Source organism: Rhamphochromis sp. 'chilingali' (assembly GCF_963969265.1).
Source record: "Rhamphochromis sp. 'chilingali' genome assembly, chromosome: 15".
NCBI lineage: Eukaryota > Metazoa > Chordata > Actinopteri > Cichliformes > Cichlidae > Rhamphochromis > Rhamphochromis sp. 'chilingali'.
The window spans coordinates 15,532,377-15,555,782 of NC_137942.1; the positions used below are offsets into that span (position 1 = coordinate 15,532,377).

The window sequence follows — 23,406 nt, forward strand, 5'->3', positions numbered from 1 at the left end:
TATGGCCAAACTGGTGGCAAGTGGCATCTTGGCAGCTGCACGCTTGACTTTTCTCAGTTCATGGGCAGTTATTTTGCGCCTTGGTTTTTCCACACGCTTCTTGCGACCCCGTTGACTATTTTGAATGAAACGCTTGATTGTTCGATGATCACGCTTCAGAAGCTTTGCAATTTTGAGACTGCTGCATCCCTCTGCAAGTTGTCTCACTATTTTTGACTTTTCTGAGCCTGTCAAGTCCTTCTTTTGACCCATTTTGCCAAAGGAAAGGAAGTTGCCTAATAATTATGCACACCTGATATAGGGTGTTGATGTCATTAGACCACACCCCTTCTCATTACAGAGTTGCACATCACCTAATATGCTTAATTGGTAGTAGGCTTTCGAGCCTATACAGCTTGGAATAAGACAACATGCATGAAGAGGATGATGTGGACAAAATACTCATTTGCCTAATAATTCTGCACTCCCTGTATTGTTTAGTCAAAGCTGTTTACTTTCAAATATATATTCCAAATCTAGTCTGAATTAGAATATATGTTATAATAATCGGAAATAATTTCAATAAATCATTCACCACTAAAAGGCATCAGGTATTGCACATTACTCTCCATAAAAATGGATCAGTCTGGTAATCTGTCCACGAACCAGCTTGCCGGTTTTTGGTATTTCTTTTTTTTTTTTTTTTTTTTTTTGTGTGTGTCCCGTTTGGATCTTTAGCCATCAGAATTGTTGTCTTAAGGCCAAGAAAGATGCCAAGCGGATTTATTTTACCAAGTGGATCATCATGGCCTTGCCATATTGGTCCATTTGATTGACCTTTATTATAATTATGTATTTATTTTATTTTCGGTTGCAACAAACGGGACAGACATGACTGAGGGATAGGACAGGGAGAAAGAATGAAAGAAAGAGAGGGAGAGAAAGAAAACCAGAGGGGAGAAGAGATGGTGAGAAAGTGGGGAAGAAAGAAAGAAAAACAAACAAAACACCTCGATCACCTGTATGGAGAAAAAATAACAGAAGAGAAAGCAAACAAAAAAGAGAGCAACATAATAAAAAAAACAGCACCATCACAATAAACTAGCTAGCAGTAGATAACAGTAGATACTAAATATTAAATGATATTGTGCAGCACGCAAGATAGACAGCGCACAATGTGCTTTGAGGCAGCAGCCAAGAAAGCTGTAGTCCACGTCTGTGAACACCCGTGTGTACACCTGTGTGCATACCTGTGTGGATCAGCATGCTTCTATTCCAAAGGTTTCTCCATGTAACGATCTGCTAGGGAGTGTGAGGCGCCATAGCCCCGTCCACCAGGGTATGAAGCACGTATGGAGGAGATCCAGGCCCCAGATATCCAGAGGCCCCAGAGTACAAGGACCCGAGGAGGACCACCAAAAGGGGGGGAACCGTGCCACCCTCCTGGGAAGAGCTGAGTAGAGCCCCAAACGAGAGGTCACCCCGCAGCTACGGAGCAGAGGCCAGAGGGGGTTGCAGTGGCGTGCCTGCGGGCTCGGCAGCCAGCTGTGCCAGAGAGGACCGAGCTTCAGGCCCAGAGGCCAGAGGCCTGAGGGCATCCCATCCCCCGGAAGGGGCCCAGCCGGGCCACAGGCGCCAGGCCCCGCCAATCAGCCACCAGGAGTGAGCCAGTACATACATGAGCGCCCAGCCCCAGTCGACAAGGACCACCAACACACCAACGTCTGAGGGCATCAGCCACCAGCAGGGAGTGTGGTGAGGGGAGATAGGCCTCCGTACTTTGGAGGGCCTGAGATGTACCCAGAGAGGTTGAGTCTAAGACCCAATCTGACATATAGACACAGACGAACAGGCACACGCGGAGACAAACGTGCATTCCCACCCCATATACACAACCAAATACTCAGCACTCACCCAACGTGTATACAGACACAAATAGACACTGCACAGACAGTCGCACTCCCCAAACATACTCTATATCCCAGGTCCAGGTACCCCCGCCCCCAGAGGGGCAAGCTGCACCTAAACCCAGGAGATGTAACCCTTCTCTCTGGGGTGGAGGTTTTTGGTATTTCAGTTTTGCAAAGTGACTAAATCTGACTTTGCAGTACTACGTCTGGGCCATTTACACATATAGTCAATGTGTCAATGCCTTCAACGCATGTGTTGAATTGAACCACATTCATCATAGATGTTATAGTTATATGTTAAGTGCATAAATGTGTTATCATTACAGCAGGGGCGGAGCGTGGGGGTGGCTTACTGGGCTTAAGCCCGGGTTGTTTTGTCAGAAGCCCGGGGTATTTTGGAGTGTAATTTTTTCATAGTTAGATGTCTGGCTGACAACTGTATAAAACAAAAAGTACACACAATATTCGAAGCACATAGTGCACACTGTGGGAATTTACGACTGTGCGTGAATCCCCCCTGATATTGGTATGATCCGAGCTCAGGCACTAAGCGACTGAGCGAGGGGGCGGGGCAGCTGCTGCCTGTGTGCGCTGTTGGAGAGACGGAGCCAGCCATACTAAGTAGTGATGGGATTTCCAGCTCTTTTTAGAGATCCGGCTCTTTCGGTTCGGCTCACTAAAAAGAGCCGGCTCTTTCGACTCCGAACCGGCTCTTCAGGTTGTTTTGTTGCTTTAATTAATTTATTATTAACAATAATATAAAATTATGCACAAAAGGAATTACTAACGTAAAAACAAGTGGTTTTATTTATATATGTTTATATATAAATATATGCGGTGGCCCCTAGAGACAAAACACGTACAAACTCCAAAACACATTTCTAGCATGAACTGAACTTCCAAAGCAGAGCTACTAGATCACTTAAATTACACAATTGAAAGCATGTGTGTATTGTTTGTGTATTTATACACAGGCACTCATATATATATTCAAATAATTTAAAAAAAAGTTCATTTACCTGTTATTACCACACACCAAATCCGGTCGTTGGTACTTGCTGGCTTGTGTAGCCACAAGATAACGAAGGCTCAACACTGCGCCCAGCATCCTGGAGCACTTCTGTTGTCTTTTGTACGTGTTTTGAGTTTTTATGTGCTTCTGAGTTTTTATATGCTTCTGAGTTTTTACGTGCTTTGGAGTTTGTACGTGTTTTTACGTGTTTTGGAGTTTTTACGTGTTTTGGAGTTTGTACGTGTTTTTACGTGTTTTGGAGTTTGTACATGCTTCAGAGTTCGTACGTGATTTGAAGTTTGTATGTGCTTTGTCTCTAGGGGCCACCGTAAATATACTTTTATTTATTCACTCCACATAAAATGTAATAAATAAATCATATAATACAAAAATCAACTATTCACATTTCAAGTTTTAACTATTTAAATTTTCAGCTTTTTCCTTTCACAAATTTAAAGTGAAAAGAACACAAAACACTGCAAACCACAACACAATTAAATATAAATTATAATATGAAAACTAAAAGAACATGCATATTCTCTGTCATATGGACCTGCATGAATAAACTTTCTCAATCCTTTATCATCTGCAACCGAAAATAGTTGTGGATGATTACTATACCTTTCTAATGTTGTTGTCCCTGCCTCTCTTTCTCTCTCTCTGGCTCTGTTCCTGTGCTACTGAGTGTAACTACCGCCCCTCTCCCTCTGCCCAGCGTAAAGCACAAGGCTCGCGTGCAGAGTGAAGCGGAAAAAAAGTGCGAGAGAGAGGCTGAGAGAAAGAAAAAAAAAAAAACCCACGTGACGGCTCGCGTCGTTCACGTCAAAGAGCCGGCTCTAAGAGCCATTTCGTTCGCGAACGACCCATCACTAATACTAAGGAGAGCTTAAGTTTGAGCAGGTACCAAAGCAAATCATTCGTACTGTACAAATAATGTAAATATGACGGTGCATCACGAAAGATTGATATCAAACTGATCACTTGACCCATATTACGTTACTTGCTCTTCAAGTGAATCAACAAATGGCGAAATGAAAAGCCGAACAGATGCTATTTTTTTTTAGAGAGTCTTAGCTTACGTGTGTTTATTTCATATTTTCAGTTCTTACCCTCCCCGACTAAATCAGTTTCAGTTATGTACTGAAATATAAGAATGGACATTAGAGGCTTCTTTAAAGAAAAAACTCAGGTAAATGTTATTTTATATATTATGCTTTGTATGTTGTTCAGTATATTTCTATGCAAAACAAGAGGGATTTGAGTACACAGCAGGATATTCACATTTGTAACCAGATATTTACATACACTTTAGGGAGAAAACATTTTTACTGTACAACATCAATTTAGAGTAAACTTTTGTTTTAGAAAAATATTGAAATATCTTTTGAATTAGTTAAATGTCAGAATAAAGAGAGACAGAGCTGTCTATTTTTTATCACTTTCATCAAATTTAGGAGTACATATACACTAAGTTTATTGTTAATTAATAAGAAAACTCCAGATGATTCCATTCTGAGCTGAAGAAGCTTCTGATAGGTTAGTAGAGTCCATGTGAGTAAATTGGTGGCACACCTGTGGATGCATATAAGGCAAAACACAGAGCCTGTTTCTGTGACATGGGAAAATCAAGAGATGTCAACCACAACACCAGGAAAAGAACTGTGGAGCTCCATAAGTGTGGCTCAGTTTGAATACAATTTGGTGCCATTTGCAATTAAGAAATACAGATAATTTCTCTCCTTACTCTTAAAGTTAACAAATATGTTTTTTATATTTATCAATCTAAAAAAATAAACATTTAGTCTGATTTGATGTTACAATTAAAAAAGTGTTTGTGTTTTGATCTGAAGAGTACATAAATATGTGGTTTCAACTGTATATTTGATGATTGTCAGCACAAAGAGGGAGAGAGAGGAACAGAGAGAGAGAGAGAGGAACAGAGAGAGAGAGAGGAACAGAGAGAGAGGAACAGAGAGAGAGAGAGGAACAGAGAGAGAGGAACAGAGAGAGAGAGAGGAACAGAGAGAGAGAGAGGAACAGAGGGGGAGATGGAGAATGAGGACAGAACAGAGATTAACAAGAGCAGGTGAGACCCACATGTTAGTCAAATGGTTGTTTACCAAAAGTATCACCGTATCATAGGTCCTCATGTATCTCGTACCTAGTGTTTCTTTTTAGGTTTGCTATTTTTCAAATTCTACATTTATTAAGCTTGAGCATTTATTAGGCTTGTTTGCACAACAAGGCTAAATAATTATATAAACTTTTCTCAATCTAAATAGTGGACTTTGGTAGAATTAAAAAATAAGTGTAGTGCAGGTCTATGATGATTTTTAGTGCTACTATCATCTAGTTCTGGTTCTGTCTTGGTTAAGTCCTAAGTAGTCCTGATTTTGAACTGTTGTAGTCCTGTTTTAATTCCGGATCAGTTCTGGGTCTGGTTGAATTGGGGTTTAGTCCTCGTGTCTTGATACAGCCCTGACTTTGTTCTGCCCTGCTGCTTAATTAAAAAACTAGTTTAAGGTGTCCTGCATGTGTGATATATATTTTTCCCTATATGAAGTCATTCTTTTTTGAACAAAACTCAGAACAGAGCCTATCAATCTTTCAGTCATTTCTAACCCCCCCCCCCCCCCCCCCCCAAAAAAACAAAAAAAAAACAAAAAAAAAAACCCCACATGCATACTATCCTTTAGGGCTAAGCCCCGGGTGTTTCAAATGTCTGGCTCCGCCTCTGCATTACAGCATCTAGTTATGATTAAAATACATTTGTGAGAAAAATGACTCCTTAAACCCAAATTAATGTGATAAGAACTACTTAAAATAGCAGATGGAACTCTAGAAAAAAGGTTTCTGAGGAGAAGGCTTTCATTTTAGTCTGTCTGACCCCAGTGCCATCCGTTAACACGGAGGAGGCGGGGTTTATGATCTACAATGCAGCTAGCATAACGGGGAGCTGTCAGGCCGCCCACATTTTCTACAGTCATTGGTCCACGCTCTTGGCCTGCGCACCTGCAATTATTCCACTCACCTGCTGCGCAGGGCGGCGGCTCTGTGTTACTTATCGCTGGATCGTGGCGCTCGTGTTTCTGTGGATGTCTAATTTGTGTTCTCTTCCCGTGTACAGACCCTACTGGACGCTTCCCTATTTTCCCTTGTCTTTGACGTGAGTTTGGATATTCGTATGTGGACGTCGTGTATCGTACAAAAGAGAACGTGTGAGGGACTGGCGATTGAGAAGAGGACTTTTGGACGTGTTCATTTTTCCCTGGATTCCCGGGAGCACTAATTGCCCTGCACGGTTGTTTATAGCGCCTGGTGTCACTGTAAATAAACTCTCTTTAATTGAAACCTTAGTTCTGCGCTAGAGTCCGCTCGTTCACCTTGACAGGATCAGAAATTACAATTTCTTTCAGTTTCTATTCTTGGTCATGGATGGTTTTGTGCGAAACAAACTGACTGAATGGAAACTAAGTGACTGGATTGAGGCATTTGAAGGTAAATTATTACTGTGCATCAGTGATGGGTACAGATATTGATACTTATACGTTTTGTTAACTCTGAAAAATAATACCTATTAATACACATTTTCATATTTACTACACAAAATGTGCAAGAGAAGATGTCCTAAGACTGGAAAGTGATACTTGCTTAAAATAAAAGGGAATTAAATGTGTTCAAATCATACATCAATGCAGAACTCCTTTAAAAAACTGTTTCTGAAGTAATTTTATAAATAATCGTTATTTCTGCTATTTAACTTTATTACAGCTCAAGAAATTGATAAGGAAAGTCTGTATCTTCTCAATGATCAGGAAATTGATCAATTGATCACAAAAGCTGGACCTAGAGTAAAATTCAAGGATAAACTAAAGCTGTTAAAGGTAATTAAATCCTTTAAGATTTCTTTCCTTTTTTTCTGAAAAACCTCACTCGTGTTAAAGTTTACAGATGAATTTGTTGTAGAATTATTATGGTGCACAAACTACTTAACTATCAGTGTGTCTATGATAGCTATATTATTCACATATTTTGCCAATATGGATTTGCCATGTTTTCATTATGTTAGGAAGAGCAAAATACAACTCAACCACAAAAAGAAGCCGTCAATACTTCTGGTCAAGTAAGTCAAAAACAGTTTTATTATTGAATAGATAGATGAGGTTTTTAAGTGTGGATAATTAAATAATAGTTTATTGCAATAGTAAATTGTGCCTCAGATGGACAGCAAGTGGAGAGTGATAAATGAGATGAGGAGATGGGCGGAAGAAGAGAGGCAAAGAGTGATTCATAGGCAGAGCCTAGTTTGTTTTTCACAGTTTTGTTGCCTTATGGTTGCTGACATGGCACTTTCACCAATCTTTTTATTATTATCTCATAGCACTTGTTTAATCAGCTACCATCTCTCCTATGGACTTTTTACAGTCTCCAGTCGCAGCTCAACACAGCCCGTTCCTCCTGCACTATCAGGAGCAGGATCAGCAGAAACTCCTCAACAGCAACATTGTACCCCATCAGGTAAAACAGTGATATAGTATGATGCGATTCCGTATTAGATTCTTAAAGAATGTGTGTTGTTGTTCAGCCTGGTTCTATGTGCCTGTTTTTAACTTTGAGCACCCGCCCCTTTAAACAGCTCTGCATGGCCCTGGTGGTGGGCGGATCAAACCAAAATATAGATGCCAAAGTTTGTTTTGATATTGATAGGAGCATAATGAGACTGATATTAGTTTCTGTCTTGTTACATGCTCAATCATCCAGGTAAGTAAATCCCAAGTTTTCCCAACTATATAAAGTGCAAATGTTTATAAGGTTGGGGAAACCTGCAGTTAGCTGAGACTGAAGAAGTCACTTGGATGAGCGATGAAACGTTTCTCCCACTGAAAACAGTCCAGATTAACAGAATAAACTTTTTGGGATACTGGTTTCTGTTTCTTTGTTACTCCTAGAATCATCAAAGAGGCAACCTGGCCATCTAAGTGCTGCTGCTTTCAAGTGTCATAATAACATTTATTGTAATTGAAACAAATATTCCGAATATATCATAACCCCTTTGTGTTAACTGTAAAAGGGATACTGTGCAGTTACTATATTTAAACTACAAGTAGATGTGATACAGACTTCTCATTATATGTTTTCTGTCCTTGGGTTTAATTAATAATCCAAAGAAAAGAAAATCCCCCAAACACTTACAGGTCATGAAAATTCATTCTGATTTAGCAGTTTGATCCACCATCCACCATAATTATTAAAAAGCATTAGTATCTGTATCAGAATCGTTGATACTGGGCCTTTATTTACTTAGTATAAAAGGAATACCAAATCCAGCAGTATCTCACACCACTAATGTGCATGGGGGAAATTCATGAAAGTCCTATTGTGTCACCCTGCTACATAGTGATAGCGACAGCTGATTTGGATCAGGTAAGGGTTATTGGAAATCAGATAATGAAGCAGCATGCCTTCATTCTTCATAAATATACGCTAAGGTGACCTGAGTCAAAGCAAAGCCCCAGTCACACAAGCCTTAAGACCACCCTGCGACTTAAAGTTCTTACAACCTCTACCAACCACTAAACAACTGATGTAGTTGCCTGATGTTGGAATACACATTTTACCCTAACAGCTGGTGGTTGCCAGGGATGGGGTGGTCACCAACTGGTCTCTAGGTCTGTGTCACTGGTGCTGAATTAGGCAGAAACATTGACTCATGGGATCATGTTTACTGAGAGGCAAGAATGCAAAAGTTTTCCTTTTTTTTTTAATCACTGTGCTAGCTGAGAATATATGTACATATAAGTGTGTACATTTTAAAAAGTGCATGTGAAAGTTTTTGACAGTTTGTTAAAGAACAAATTGTTTCTGTACAGGAGCAATGATTTCTTCTATAAATTCAATTATGCATACATGTACAATTTATAATAATTTAACTTCATGTGAAAGTTGAATATTTATATGCTTCCACAGGATTTGCCATCCATAAGTGAAAAAGGTGAGAAAAATGTATCTCACTCTCATTTTAATACATCTAATTTATTTATTTATTTTCACAGTATTATTTTTGCAACATCTAAAATACACCATAATCAGAAGTTTCAATATTCAGATTTTCTTTTTAAATTGTATTATTTTGTTTAAATCCAAAAAGGAAAAAGAAAGTCAGAACTTGAGTTCGACGAATGTCAACCATCTCCTAAACGACAAGACAACTGTGCAGCAGGATCACAGTCAGGTACACACATATATGAAATCCTCACACTTATTCCTGCTTTGTGTCACCATTTTTAACTGAGTAGTCAAAATCAGTCAAATCCACAGTAATCTGTCATCCAAGGTCAAGGAAAAAACAATATTTCAGAATCTCCTCTTGTTGGGTTCAGTTAGGATCGTAAGGAGACTGGCAGTGGTAACTCAACTTAAAGAGGGAAAAACCTTCCACTCAGAATGAGACACTGACAACAACTTAAGGAAAAAAGTGACTTGAGTGTATTCAACATTTAAATGGTTCAAAACATAGACATGAACAAACCTTTAAATAATTTCAAACATGTAATCTTCAACAATGTACAACATATCACTTCAAGTGTCCATAAATGTGTCAGGCATGCTGTCCATTTCAGTTCAGTGCACTTTGTATTCAGTATGTGGTAAGCGTTCAAGTTATTTGAATTGTCTTTAGTCACTGTTTTGCTTTTTGGTGCATCAGGTTTTGTGTTAAGTGGAATCAGATCTGACCCAAAAAGGAAAAAAGTAGCAACATAAAGTGTCCTGAGAGCTCATTAAAAAACGTTAATCCTTAAACAAAATTACAAATCGTTGTATCCTACCACCCTCCAAGGAAACAGGTGGCCTTCAGATTGAGAACGTCCTTTCTAGGCACCTCTAGTGGCATCCAGTCCTTAGATGGCACCGCTCGGTCCTTGCAGCAGATTTCTACTACTTAAAAAAAACAGCCAGGATATTCTTCAAAGAAAACATTAATTCTGTAGCACAACACGTTGCAGGACTGAATCTCCACACAGCTTTGCGCATCTAGCTCCATGCAGGCGGATGCAGTGAAAGAAAGTCAACGCGCACAGCGCTATGGTGCATTCATGGGAAAATGGGAAAACTCAACACTTAACAAAACAGTAACACTTAAAATTAGAATAAAAATAGAATACAATTGGCAATAAAATAACCATGGGTTACATTTGCATATCAGTGGACCATATTTGCATTACACTGGTTCCAGGTTCCTACTTATTAGGGTTTTTTTCTGTTTCTCTGACAGAAACAGAAATACTGTCTGATGTCAAAGACATAATGAGACGTGTCAGTCAAAGACTACATGGCCGTGACAAGCTCAGCGCTTTCCTAAAGTGAGTAATAAAGATTTTCTATTTTTGTTGGATGTTCTTCCAACCATTTCCCAGGAAGTTGGGACAGTCTGTAACATTTTGCTGGTATTTGGTATAATAAACATACTAAAGATTTAAACTCGGTCAGAGCTCAGCATGGAGCTGTGTAGTTTGTTCCAGTAGTCAGTTGAATTTTTTCAACACATTTTAAAAAACAATTTTTTTCTGATTTTACTACATTTTCAGTTTGATATTTCTGAGAATGGGTCAGTTAATCCATATTTAAACTCGTTCAACAGGGATAAAATCAAAGATTTGGAGACAGAAAAGAGACACCTGGTTGGTGTCTTTGGTAAAACCGGGGCTGGAAAGAGTTCTTTAATCAATGCCATCATAAATAAGGAGGGCCTGTTGCCTTCTGGAAGTGTCAGTGCATGTACCTCAGTAATGATAAAGGTGGAGGCTACCAATGGATCAAAGTATGAGGCACACATCGAGTTCATTACAAAAAAGGTAGAATGAAATATAAATATGGTGATTTTTGAAGTAATGTGTTACAATGTAGATACAAAAACTGCTTTACTAAAATTAAGATATAATCTTTTTTAGGATTGGGAAAATGAGGTGCAGTCCCTAAAACTGGCTCTTGAAGAAGATGATGATGATGATGATGGTGGTAATGATGATTGTCTTGACCGTGATGGAAAGTTATCAGCGCTGTATGGAGAAGAGTGGAAAGAAAAATCAACTCACAGCCTCATGGACAACAAATATTTCAGAGATATTCCAGAGTTTCAAATGTCCAAGATAAAAATTTTGGAAAGTGACTCAGTAAGTGTGCAGTAATACAGACCAAAATAAAATCTGGTTCTTCTTCTAGAACAAAGGAATACTTGCAGTTTAAAGCAGTAATTAGACCAGAGTTTGGGTGAGATACATAGCAGTGTGTGGCTTATGAACATCACATAATGAGCAGTCAATAGTTACCCAAGCAGCATTAAGCTACCCTGATGCTGCACCTTTGCAGCAGGAAGATGTCCATGCTATGTAATGCCACCCTAATGGAGAGTGCAGACAGAGACAAAGCATTGGTGAAGCAGATGTTGCTGCAGTTTATTGCTGAGCAGATATATGTCGGCGATATGTCGATGTGCCTCATTTCCAGAATGTTTGACATCCATCAAACAAGAAACAAAAAAACAAGTGAAATTGTGGTGGTTAAAATTTTATGGTTTACTATCCTGTTGCTGTCTGATTATCCTGTTACCATGGAGCTTGCAGTTTTCTTTGTGGAGGTGTTGAAGAGTTTAAAATTTGTAAAACTCCTGCTCAGAAGGTCGAGCAGGTCACCTACTAATCGGAGGGTTGGTGGTTTAATCCCTGGCTCCCTCAAGTCTGCATGCCAAATATCTACAAACCCCCAGTTGATCTTCGATGCATCCATCAGTGAATGAATGTGTGTAAATGTTAGCTAGAAATAACATACCCAGAAAAAAGTGCTTGGGGTAACGAGGCAAGTTTTATAAAGTGCTTCAAATGTTTACATGCAGTAAAATAAATCACTATATAAGAACCAGGCCACTTACTGTGATCCACAGTAAAATATAAAAAAGGTTTATTTTCTTTCTTTCTTTCTTTCTTTCTTTCTTTCTTTCTTTTTTTAAATAAAAAAATCGAATTACTTTGGATTTATTTTCCTGGTTTTCATTTCAGATTTTTGAGATAGGATGTCTTATTTTAATTTCCCATCTTCTTTTTCATGCAATCATTAAAATCTTTGTTATGGGCACATACATTCAATTGGCTTGTATTTATCTTGTTTGTTTGTTTTTGCAGGCTGAAGGGTTGTCTGAAAAATTTCTGAGATATACAAGAAGTGAGTCAAATGAGACAGAAGAAGTAAAGAGGTGGTACTGGCCACTTGTGAAGTGTGTGACTGTCAAAGTGCCAGACAATGATTTTCTTGATCATGTCACACTCGTGGACCTTCCTGGAAACGGTGACTCTAACAGAAGCAGAGATCAAATGTGGACAGAGGTAATTCACAGAAGTCATGTCATGTTTCTTCAAAGCATTAGTTATTTATAATTTACATACGTTCATTTCCTTTTCAGCTTATTGCCAGTTGTTCTACAGTTTGGATTGTGACTGAAATGACTCGAGCAGCATCAGAAAGAGAAGCCTGGGAAATCCTGGAAGGTGCCAGCAGCCTGCTGGGAAATGGTGGCGAGTGTCAGCAAATTCATTTTATCTGCACCAAGTCAGATCATGAAAAACCAGATGATATGTAAGTCAAATATACAAAAAAATCAAATTACAAAGAAAGTTACACAGATAGTTACAGATACACATGGTGACCATATGATTCACTTTTTTGTTGCTTTAAAAGTTTAAAAGACTTTGTTTAAAAGTCATTATTAAAAGTTATACATTTTAAAAAAAAATCTATGTATATGTGTTTTAATAAGTTTTTAATTAGATAAATACTGTTGTGGAAATTTAATTTAATTCCACAGACACATTCGGCTGTAATGAACATTCGTTATTATCATGCGCATGAGAGAGAGCACACGCAGTGAGGCGCCTTCATGCAGTCTCTGAAACAGAAGTGCAGCTCTCACCTTTATTTATTCCCCAAAAAAGTGAGGAAGTCCGAAAGTGATCATACAGCACATGACGCAGCTCGCTCTGAAACCTAACTGAACAATGCGTATCCTGTTCATGCTCTTGGCATTATGACCACCTGCAAAAGGAGTTATTTTTTCAACTACTGAGGCTGAAATAAGTTCATCTAGTTTTAGACTGCTCAGTGGAAGTTTTCATTACAGTGCCACAACTAAGTATGCACACAAATGCTTGAACCTTAAATAAGAATAATTGAAATTTTCCATTACAATACTAACAATAAATTACTTTTACATCCAATTTTTATTTCCTTTCTAAAAGAAACAAAGTCAAGAAAGCAGTGATGAATGAATTCAAAAAGCGGGAAACGATTACGGTAAATTTATAATCTGACAGCAAAATCTAAAACAATTATCTTCTTAAACGGTCCAAAAGTAAAAACTGACTAACAAAAATGTTCTCAGAATCACTTCAGTGAGGATAGTTTCCAAGTCTTCACAGTGAGCACCAAAGAGTTCCTCAAAGGGGAGAATGTAAATCCAGATGTCAATGGTAGGTGAAGTCACTACCAGTGATGGTATGTTTTTGTGTAACAGAAAATGTATTGCTCAGATTTATATTTCTTTTTCAATTTCTAACAGAAATACTGAAACTCAAGGAAATTTTGAAAAATCTAAATGACGCTCATTCAGAGACCTCAAACTATGTGTCTGGAGCTCATGGGATTCTGTCTTTGATTCAAGGAGCCAAAAGCAGAGAAGTGGTAAGATCAGGCAATAAAGCCTCATTCATAATCTCCTTAAAGGTCATAAAAATGCATAAAATAAAAATGTTCATAAAATGTTCACTAAAGTTTACTAACATATATTGTAAGACATGCTGACCTTCACTGAAAATGTGGGATACTGGACATCATAAATCTATATGTGGTAATTTATTATTAGTGATCGAAAGGAGAGAGATTATTTGGAAGAACTGAAAATTATTGAGATACAGAATTTGATTAAATAGTTATTTACCAATGAGACTCCAGTGAACCAATGAGAGCACAGAAATGATGGGAGTTAGAACAGGCTCCCAGAGTCTAGATTCTTGGGGTAGTGAAGATGGTAGTTTGGATGGTGCTCTGAGTGACCGCAGGAAGGTTGAGGTGAAGTTGGGGAGGGGGCAAGTTGCATGAATGAGAGTCTGAAAGGCAGAATGACAAAAAATCATATAAAAGCACAGAGAACAGAGGATGATTGATTTGCAGAAGGCAAAAAATGATCAGACTAGAGTAATGAGTTCAATAGTGTGGAAAAATGGAAGTGACATAACGAATAGACAGAGGCAGACAAATGATGACAGACCTATCTGACTGAACTTATGCATGAGATTCCTGTTAAAAGCCTGGGTTTCTCAAGACCGCCTCAAAAATGAGTAAAGAACCATTATGTGATGTTTTACTGCTTTAAATAATGATCTTTCTTTTTTTTCAGGTTGAACAAAAAAACGAGGTGTGTGCAGTCCTTGAGGGAAACTTGAGCATCCAACATAATCGAGTCAAAAAAGCAATTGAAGACATTACAAAAGCTTTTGAACAACACCTACGTGAGGGAGTTGAAAAATCCCAAAATTTATGTGAAAGAAAACTGAGGTCCTTCTTGCACCCCAGTGTATGTGTTTTAATTACAGGATCAAAACCTCAGGATACTTTGTGACCATGTGTTTAAAAAAAAATTAAACAAAAATTCTGTTTTGTTTCAGAAAACAAGTGGCAGATCTTTTCACAAGACACTAAAGTCTGCAGTTAGGAATGATGGCATCCAGAAACCAAAGAAAGGAAAACCTAAAAACCTCAACATGATATTAGCGTCTTATTTGACTGAAAGCATTGATGAAAAATTCAGAAAGACCTTCCCGTGAGAATAATCTAATTCTGAACAGCACCAATATGTACAACAATACATGTATCCAAATTGCACTATATCATAAACTTGCTAATACTGCTATTATAAACCACATCTTTGCCCCATTCAGAAACGACCTAAAATGTGGAAATTTCAATGGGGCCATTGATGCATTTTCACTCAACACTGATTCACTGATTGAAAAGTACAAAAATGTCGAACTGCAACTGACATTTCTCCAGACCGAGGTAAAAGAACTTCCCTATCCATGAACCTGTTAGCTTAGCTATTATTAGAAAGTAATTCAAACACTGAACTTGTAGTTATTTTACCTTGATGTTGTCTTAAATAATGTTAATCTGTATTTCATGTTTCTAAGGAAAAAAAAATGAAGACAAAGCTCAACAAAACCATCCTCACACAAAAGAAATGGATCTACAACAGTCTGACAGAGACAATCAGGAGTAACATGAAAGGATGCTACAAAGGTAAGAAAGAGGTGAATTACCTTATTTTTCGCACTATAAGGCACACTTAAAATCCTTTAGTTTCTCAAAAATCAACAGTGGGCCTTATAATCCGGTGCGCCCTATGTATGAATTCTGGTTATGCCTACTGACCTCGAATTGATTTTAAGTGGTACACAGCGTTCAAAAATCTGTCAAAAATGTTTTAGTACTACTTTGGTAAGCTACGAAGCCGCACCGCTTGATGGATTGTCGGAACATTACGGCTACCATAATCAGCAGCCTCGCAGAATAATCCCAGTCGTAATCCGTTTAACATCCAGACATCCATGAAAACACAATTTATTAAATTTAACCGAGTTAGAAGTTAGCAGGAAGTTAGCTCACTAGTTTCCATCTAAATATGATATACCACATATATATTTTGACTGAGAGATTTTTGAAAAAATCAAAACGTACAGCTCTGCTATCACTTCAGACATAAATGAAGAGAGCAAACTAAACAGCAGTGACTTTTGTAGGGTTACTGAATGTTGAGAAGTGTTAGGTGAGGGCTAGTTCTTTTAGGTTCAACAGCTAACAAGATGGTGTATCGGTCAGGATACAGGAAGGAGGACAAGACACTTCCACTTTGCTGGATTGTCACCGCCGTCCGTTTTATTGCCAACTAGATGCTCAGTGTTGCCAGCAGTCTGTAGTAACAAATAAATTGCCATGAGACCGAATATATTACAGCAGCAGCTAAACTAATATAAACTCAAAAATATCCAATGAAATAAACCAACACATCCATATAAATACGTCCATGACATAATATATAATATATAATAACTCCAATTAAGCACAGCGGTAATGCGATACTATAAGCAGAAACATTCACCCTAACCATTGACAAGGAACTTTGGTGCCGTCGTGTGGCCAAATAAACTACTACATAATGGCAGCAGCCAGTGGCACATGCCAAATAACATATTTAAGGAAATTTACTTCTAGTCATGAACTGAACACTCGGAGCATCACGGTGAAGAATGGCAAACAGGAACAAAACTTACACGAGGAGGTAACAGAACTAACTCAGAAATACAATCTTCCCTTCTGGAGCAGCAGTGCAGTACCTCAAACCTCTGCCTATGTCATTTCCCACAACTCCACCCCAAACAATATTGCAGGACATAAAATCTCAGAGCCTTTTATACACTGAAGTTGGACTAGCTGGTATATAATGATGTGCTACGTAATCGCTAGGAACACACCTATGTTTGCATAACATAAACACAGTGAAGCTGGAGGATGAATGCTAACTTTTTCCACTCGATGAAAGTTAATGTGGAGGTTCCCGATGATTAGGGAGAAATGCATTCACAAGTCAAGATGCTGTAAACGGACCAAACTTCAGTCAGGAGAACAGCTGAGATAATCCATCCACAATACGAGGTTAGTCATTAATATAGTGCAACAACATGGGAATAGAGCAGCTGTGAGAGAATTCAACAATAATGAATCAATGGTACGTGTTAAATATCAACACTTCACCGAGTTCTTTCGATTCCTCATAGGCATCTAATGGAAGACAACTCACTGCTCACTAGACCATTTTACACTTTTATTACTTCCAGAAGGGAGATGCGTCCTACATGACACTGCAGTGAATCTCCAAATGGCAGTGTGCGCTTAACAGTTTTATTACAGTCTGTCTCACTCTAGTCTAAACCACAGTATTCTAGTACATTTCCACTGAGAGATGATTCCCTGTTATCTACTTCTACAGACAAGTGTGAGCGAGAGTCTCCAACTTTCTACCACTAAAGGACACGTAGTCTAATGCCTTTATTATCAGGGCCGTGTCCACTTAATACTACAATATACAGTTATATGACATTTTGGTTAATATAAAGCATAGCATTGAGGCGCTTCAGGTAATTTTCATTTTCACATTTCACATACGGAAGTGGAGGAAGCAAGAAGAATGAGTTGAGTAAAGTTTGACTTATCTTACTGTTTTGTTTTGCTTAATGCGCCTTATGATCCAATGCGCCTTATGGTTAGAAAAATTCGGTATTTCTATTCAACTGTGCATGAAAATGATTGTCTCCTTGTAGAAGCAGCAGCATTTGAAGGACCAGGCACCCTGAAGAGGATGAGGGACACTATTGAGAGACATGTGGAGTCAAAGAAGTACATGTTTGAAGAGGCAAAAAATGCCATGTTGGAGCAGTTGAACGATTTGAAGGTTTTTTTTTTTGGGTTTTTTTTCAAGCAGTCTTGAAACATATCAAACCAATAATTTATCTCTTGTCCAGTTATTCTTGGATTCAATAGTTGCCTATTTAAAAAGTAACAAAGGTTTTGATGATAAATTAGGAAACTGTCCTGAGGACACTGAAGAAAACCATGGAGGATTCCATTGAACACTCACTCAAGACTGAGGCCTGCTCACTGCCAGGTAAACAGAATATATAAAGTGTTAGGAATCCTCTCAATACAAACACTAACAATAAATATTTAATAAAAACAAATACTTTGTTTTTAGATGTTTTGGAAGATCTTGAGATGGTGAAGAAACACTGTGATGAACTTAATGGCGATCAAGATGAAAAAAAGTAACCACACTGGGTAAATCTTAAAATGTCACAAATTGTTTAAAAGGCTGTGATCATGAACTATTTTTCTGATTATTTTGAACAATGTTTTTAGTGCTGTTAGCATTAATCACGTTGATACGCGGTTTTGATTTCTTTCTTTTTAAAAATTTGTTGTCGTTTTTAATCATTTATAGCAGAGCTTGAAGACACGTAATGCATTCCTCATTAGAACCTGAGATTTATGGTTTTAATTGTAAGAGTCTGAGATTACAGTTTCCAAAAGCATTTTGATTTTGTTGCTTGTTTTAAATATCATAATTTAATGTTTTAAGTTGATGTGTATACTGTTGGTTCATTGGGATGGGAACATTTTTAATGTAAGTGCTTATCAGTTATCATCCAGCACTGAAAAGGTACCAATTTTACATCACAGTTCTAATGACAAATACTTGTTTGTTGCAGTTACACAATATGTGTACATGACAAATAGTGAGAAATGGCTCTAAGTAAAGCTGTAGGAAATCATCAGCTACTTCTGTCATCTCCCTGCCATTTTGCTTTTTCTGGGTTTGGAATTATTGGTGAATATATTACAGTTTGAGTTTAGGTTCAGGTTGTTTCTTTGTTATTTTTTGTTACGTTAAATGTTTAAAATTTTAATTACTTCTGTGCATATTGTTAAATTCCTGTTTTGATTTTTGTCTTCAGTAATTCTCTCGTGTTTCTTCCACCCACCATACTTTATTTCTTCATGAAACAGTTCATTCACGTTCAGCATTTACTGTCATGTTTCCTGTAACCTTAGTAATGTCATTACAAAAAGGTACTAAGGTGCTTCTTTTATTACCTCCTTTAACATACAGGATTAGGATACACTGGTGAAACACAGATATTTACATCTCATAATTTTAAGTGACCATACAGTTGTTGAAGAAAAAGATTAACAAAACTGAGATTGTTGCATAGAGCATTTAAATGTTAATTAATCCAGCACACTGTGATGCAGCTAGTATATCATTTAGTTTTCTTGCTTCCTTATCTGTACTGATTCTAAAAGAATGCATGTATTTGATATTGTATACCGTTCAATAAATCTTACGTGCAAGCAAATATTTATTGTAATCATTAGATAGAAACAGTTTTTTTAACCCAGATCTTTTTACCCTAAAATCACCAAAAAATTGATTGCATTGCGTGACAAACATACAGTGGTGTGAAAAAGTGTTTACTCCTTTCCTGATTTCCTATTTTCTTGTTTGTCATACTTCAGTGTTTCAGAACAACAAACAAATTTAAAAATCAAACAAAAATAATACTAGTAAAGACAAAATGGAGTTTCTAAATGAAGGTCCCAAAAGGTTGATTCTGTTCATCCGGACGTAGCGTCAGAGGGAGAAACATCCTTATCCAAGTGACTTCTTCAGTCTCAGCTGACTGCAGGTTTCTCCAACTTTATAAACAGCACATTGCACAAGGACTGAAACCAGCCCACTGAATAAACAATGGACTGCGAGGTCAGTTCCTTGATCATTAATATGCAAATTGTCATGACCATTGATTAGTTGCCTTGAGTACCAATCTTGGTGCACATAGCCAGGAATAAGTCAGACTTGTTTCCGGTGGATGAGGGACTCCACGAGGGCTGCCCTTTGTCACCGATTCTGTTCAGAATTTTTATGGACAGAATTTCTAGTCGTAGCCAAGTGATGGAAGACTTTCACTTGGATGGTCTCAGCACCTCATCTCTGCTTTTCGCAGATGATGTGGTTCTGTTGGCTTCATCAGGTGATGGCCTCCAGCTCACACTGGAACAGTTTGCAGCTGACTGTGAAGTGGTGGGAATAAGAAGCAGCACCTCCAAATCTGAGGCCATGGTCCTCAGCTGGAAAAGGGTGGAGTGCCCACTCCAGATCAGGGACAAGTTCTTGGCCCAAGTGGAGGAATTTAAGTATCTTGTTTGCGAGTGATAGGAGAGGGGAGCGGGAGACTGACAGACGGATTGGTGCTGCGGCTGCAGTGATGCAGAAGCTGTACCGATCCATCTTGGTGAAGAGAGAGCTGAGTGTATTGGTGTTAGTCTTTCTCCTCTGCTTCCTTAAAGAAAGAGAAACGGTCTTTTAAAAGATTAAATTCATTTCAGCACTTGAAGTTTCAGCATGCTAGACCTCAATGTGAATCAGAGGTCTGCTTCACAAAAATGATGAGCCTGTAAGCAGGTATTACAATTTTATACCACAACAAAAACAAGTGTTATTATGACTACTTCTTCTGGGAAACAACGTGTCCGGTTCTGCTGTCTCCCGAGTGGATCTTCTCCCCCACTCTATCCACATCTGACCTTGTCTGCATCTGCTCCTTTTCCTAGAAACAAAATAGAGAAAGAAAAACACCTCGCTCTCTAGCCTTGCTGTATTAATATTAGCTGGCAATTCGCTGCCTATTGATTCTTATTATTATCTAAGTCCGGGACATTCTGTTCAGACTCGCTTGGCCCAGAATTTTTGCATGTTTGCAAATCCCTCTACAGCTCATTATGTCAGTCTCAATAATTCAATTCAAGCTTAGCACTGAATTGATGCTTTTGACCCTCATTACACAGAGTGCCAACTAATTAATGAGCAGAATTGCAATGTGTATATAAGAATCACAATGACAACTTTATTTAATAATTTTATTCCTAAGTGTAAAAGCGAAGTTCTCAATTGCTCTCAAACGGTCGATCCATGTCGCTACCCTCACCTATGGTCACAAGCTGTGGCTTATCACTGAAGAATAAGACTGTGGATACCAGAGGCAGAAATAAGCTTCCTCCGAAGGGTGGCTGGCCTCTCCCTTCCAGGAGGGGCTCAGAGTGGAGCTGCTGCTCCTTCACCTCGAAAGGAGCCAGATAATGTGGTTTGGGCATCTTACAAGGATGTGTGCAAGTCTGGGTAAGGTGTTCTGGGCATGTCCCACCAGGAGGAGGCCCCGGGACAGATCCAGGACACGCTGGAGAGATTGTATCTCTTGGCTAGCCTGGGTACGCCTTGGTCTTACCACAGACAAGCTGGAGGAGGTGACTGGGGAGAGGAAGGTCTGGTCTTCTCTGCTTGGGCTGTTGACCCCACAACCCAGCCCCGCATAAGTGAAAAAAGATGGATGGACGGACGGATGATGCAGAGGGCAGCTAGATGATTCCTGACAGTGCATCACAGAATATCTTTGTGGAAATGAAAACTCAAAGCCTTCTTCTTGAAAGATGTTAGGTGTAAATGCATATATGTGGATGGTCGGCTGGTGTCTTTACCAAACTCATATGAGAGGTATTCTAGTTCCAGCACAGCTATGTCGCTGTCTGTCATGGCAAATGGCTGTTTTAACTACAGGAAACTAAAAACCTTTATTTATGTTGACGACAGTAGAAAAAAATGTGCAAGAAATTTTGTTTTTCAATCTTAGAAAAATTACAGATATTTAACCTTTTTTAAAGCCGTTTGGAGCCATTTTGTTCAAATGTGTGCGAGATCTGTGGCTTACGTTTTCTTTTGGTGTGACAGTGTGGAGATAATGTAGTCAGTGCAATGTAGGATTATATATGCGTATTTTTTGCATATAGTTTTAACTTTGTATTCACCATGTATTTATAATATATAGCAGTTGTGCCTCTTTTCGAAATGAAATTCATGTTATTGTGACCTAAAAACATTTTTTGCATGCAGGCTAAAAATCCAGGCCAACTGGATGAATATGGTTTAGCTACATCCTGACACAGATTACTATTACTGAGAAAATAGATCACAAAGCTTCATATTACCTCATTTTATTGTCTAATGGCTGATGAGACTTATTCTGTTTAATGTTGGAATGTGTGCAAGTCTGTTGAATATAATACAAATTGATTTGCTCAAGAATGTTTGTATCCTGCTACGTAAAAATTATTATAATTAAAGTCTTATTGCTGTAAATATGCCTGGAAAAATCTGTTTGGTCTCCTTCACTCTGGATTTGTGGTGGTATTCAGAGTAGATTAAAAAACAGTCAGTTTCATCAAAAAAAGGATGTGTAAATACAGTAAATTATTTTTAGAGATTTTTGAAAAATAAGCATAACCGCTGTTCACATTTGGCTTTATTACCTTATTATAGGCCAGAATGTAGAAACAACTACATTATGTGACTGTTTGTGTGCAACTTACAGCTATAAGCACTTGATATTAAATATATGCATGCTAAAACATGACAGACAACAAAGGCAGAGTACTTAGGCACAGAAATGTTTTTACATGTTGTCAATTGAGCTTCTTGTGGCTTACATTTAACTACAGCTACTTATTCTTTCCTTCATCATAACAATCAGCTGTTGAAACTAAGTATTTCGGCGAGTAGCAACAGTGACCAACAGAAACCAACAGCGCTGTGATCGTGCTTTTGTGTGTGAATACATTATTACTTCTAACAAGAGTAATAGAATAAACAACATCACAATGATATATGGGAATATGACAGTAAATACTAAATATTAAACATTATTGTGCAGCACATAAGATCAACAGAACACAGTGTGCTTTGAGGTAGGAGCCAAAAAGGGTGTAGTTTGTGGGTGTGATCACCCGTGTGTACACCTGTGAGCATGGACGCGCTTGTTTGTTTTTTTTAAAAGGTTCCTCCATGTAATGATCTGCTAGAGGGTGTGGGGGGGCCACAGCCCCGTCCTCCAGGGCATGAAGCAGGTATGGAGGAGATCAAAACTCCAGACATCCAGAGGCCCCCAGAACACAAGAGACCAAGGAAGACTAACAGAGGGGCAGCCGCGCCACTGTCCCAGTAAGAGCTGAGGAGAGTCCCAGATGAGGGCTCACTCAGCATCCGCGCAGAAGCCAGGGGGAGTTGCAGTGACGCGCCCGTGAGCTCCGCCGGCAGCCAGCCGTGCCTGAGTGACCGAGCCCCAGGCCGAGAGTCAGGCTCCAGGCCCCGATAAGCGGCCGCCAAGGAGTGAGCCGGTGTGTACCTGGACGCCCACCCCCAGATACAAAGAACCACCAACGCACCGATGTCTGAGGGAGTCCGCCACTGGCAGGGGAAGTGGTGGTGGGTGGAGATAGGCCTCCAAACCTTGGAGGGCCTGAGATGTCCCCAGAGAGGTGGCGCCTGACACCCAACCTGACATATAGACACAGACATACAGGCACACACAGATACAAACATCCATTCCCACCCTCATGCTCTCATATGCACTTACTCCACACTCAACCAACGTGGAGACAGACATAAAGAGACGCTGTACACACGATCACACTCCCCAAGCGTACTCTACGAACCGGGTCTAGGTACCCTTGCCCCTGGAGGGGGGAACTGCACCCAGACCCAGGTGGTGTTACCCTTTTCCCTGCGGTGGGGAGAGGCAGACCGCCCCGACTCCGCAGCAGCAGGGAGGCCCCACACTCCAGACCGCAGTTGGACGGCCAACTCCTCCTAGCCCCCCCGCTCCAGCAGGCCGCAGAGAATGGGGGTGAGAGAAGACTCCAAACCTCCCTCCACCCGCTCATTGTAGTGTTGATGCATATGTGTTCTAAGGTGCATTTAAAACCCAGGAGGGCATGGAGCTACCTGCCAGAGAGCAGCAG

At 39.2% G+C, this 23,406-nt stretch overlaps 1 protein-coding gene across 2 annotated transcripts; it reads left to right on the plus strand.

Annotated features, from left to right (window-relative positions):
- The first annotated feature begins 5,898 nt into the window (after positions 1-5,898).
- On the plus strand, positions 5,899-18,930 carry LOC308411160 (nuclear GTPase SLIP-GC-like). Of its 2 annotated transcripts, XM_080904933.1 has the most exons (21): positions 5,899-6,399; positions 6,673-6,785; positions 6,971-7,024; positions 7,327-7,419; positions 8,869-8,893; positions 9,050-9,133; positions 10,175-10,262; positions 10,541-10,754; positions 10,851-11,072; positions 12,078-12,278; positions 12,356-12,528; positions 13,188-13,242; positions 13,331-13,418; positions 13,508-13,629; positions 14,345-14,521; positions 14,613-14,767; positions 14,886-15,003; positions 15,135-15,243; positions 17,322-17,452; positions 17,584-17,665; positions 17,753-18,930. In XM_080904933.1, the coding sequence occupies exons 1-21, from the start codon at positions 6,333-6,335 to the stop codon at positions 17,824-17,826; spliced, it is 2,445 nt and encodes an 814-aa protein (XP_080761059.1). In that variant the 5' UTR covers positions 5,899-6,332; the 3' UTR covers positions 17,827-18,930. The 2 variants fall into 2 exon arrangements, 1 of the variants encoding a protein (XP_080761059.1); XR_013974344.1 differs by lacking the exon at positions 17,753-18,930 and having other exon boundaries at positions 15,135-15,254.
- The last annotated feature ends 4,476 nt before the right edge of the window (positions 18,931-23,406 follow it).

Excerpts from the sequence above, each read along its gene's own strand:
- LOC308411160 (XM_080904933.1), top strand. The coding sequence starts at position 6,333 with ATGGATGGTTTTGTGCGAAACAAACTGACTGAATGGAAACTAAGTGAC. Across the intron at positions 7,420-8,868 it reads GCAACATTGTACCCCATCAG|GATTTGCCATCCATAAGTGA; the intron begins GTAAAACAGTGA and ends ATGCTTCCACAG. Across the intron at positions 12,279-12,355 it reads GAGATCAAATGTGGACAGAG|CTTATTGCCAGTTGTTCTAC; the intron begins GTAATTCACAGA and ends TTTCCTTTTCAG.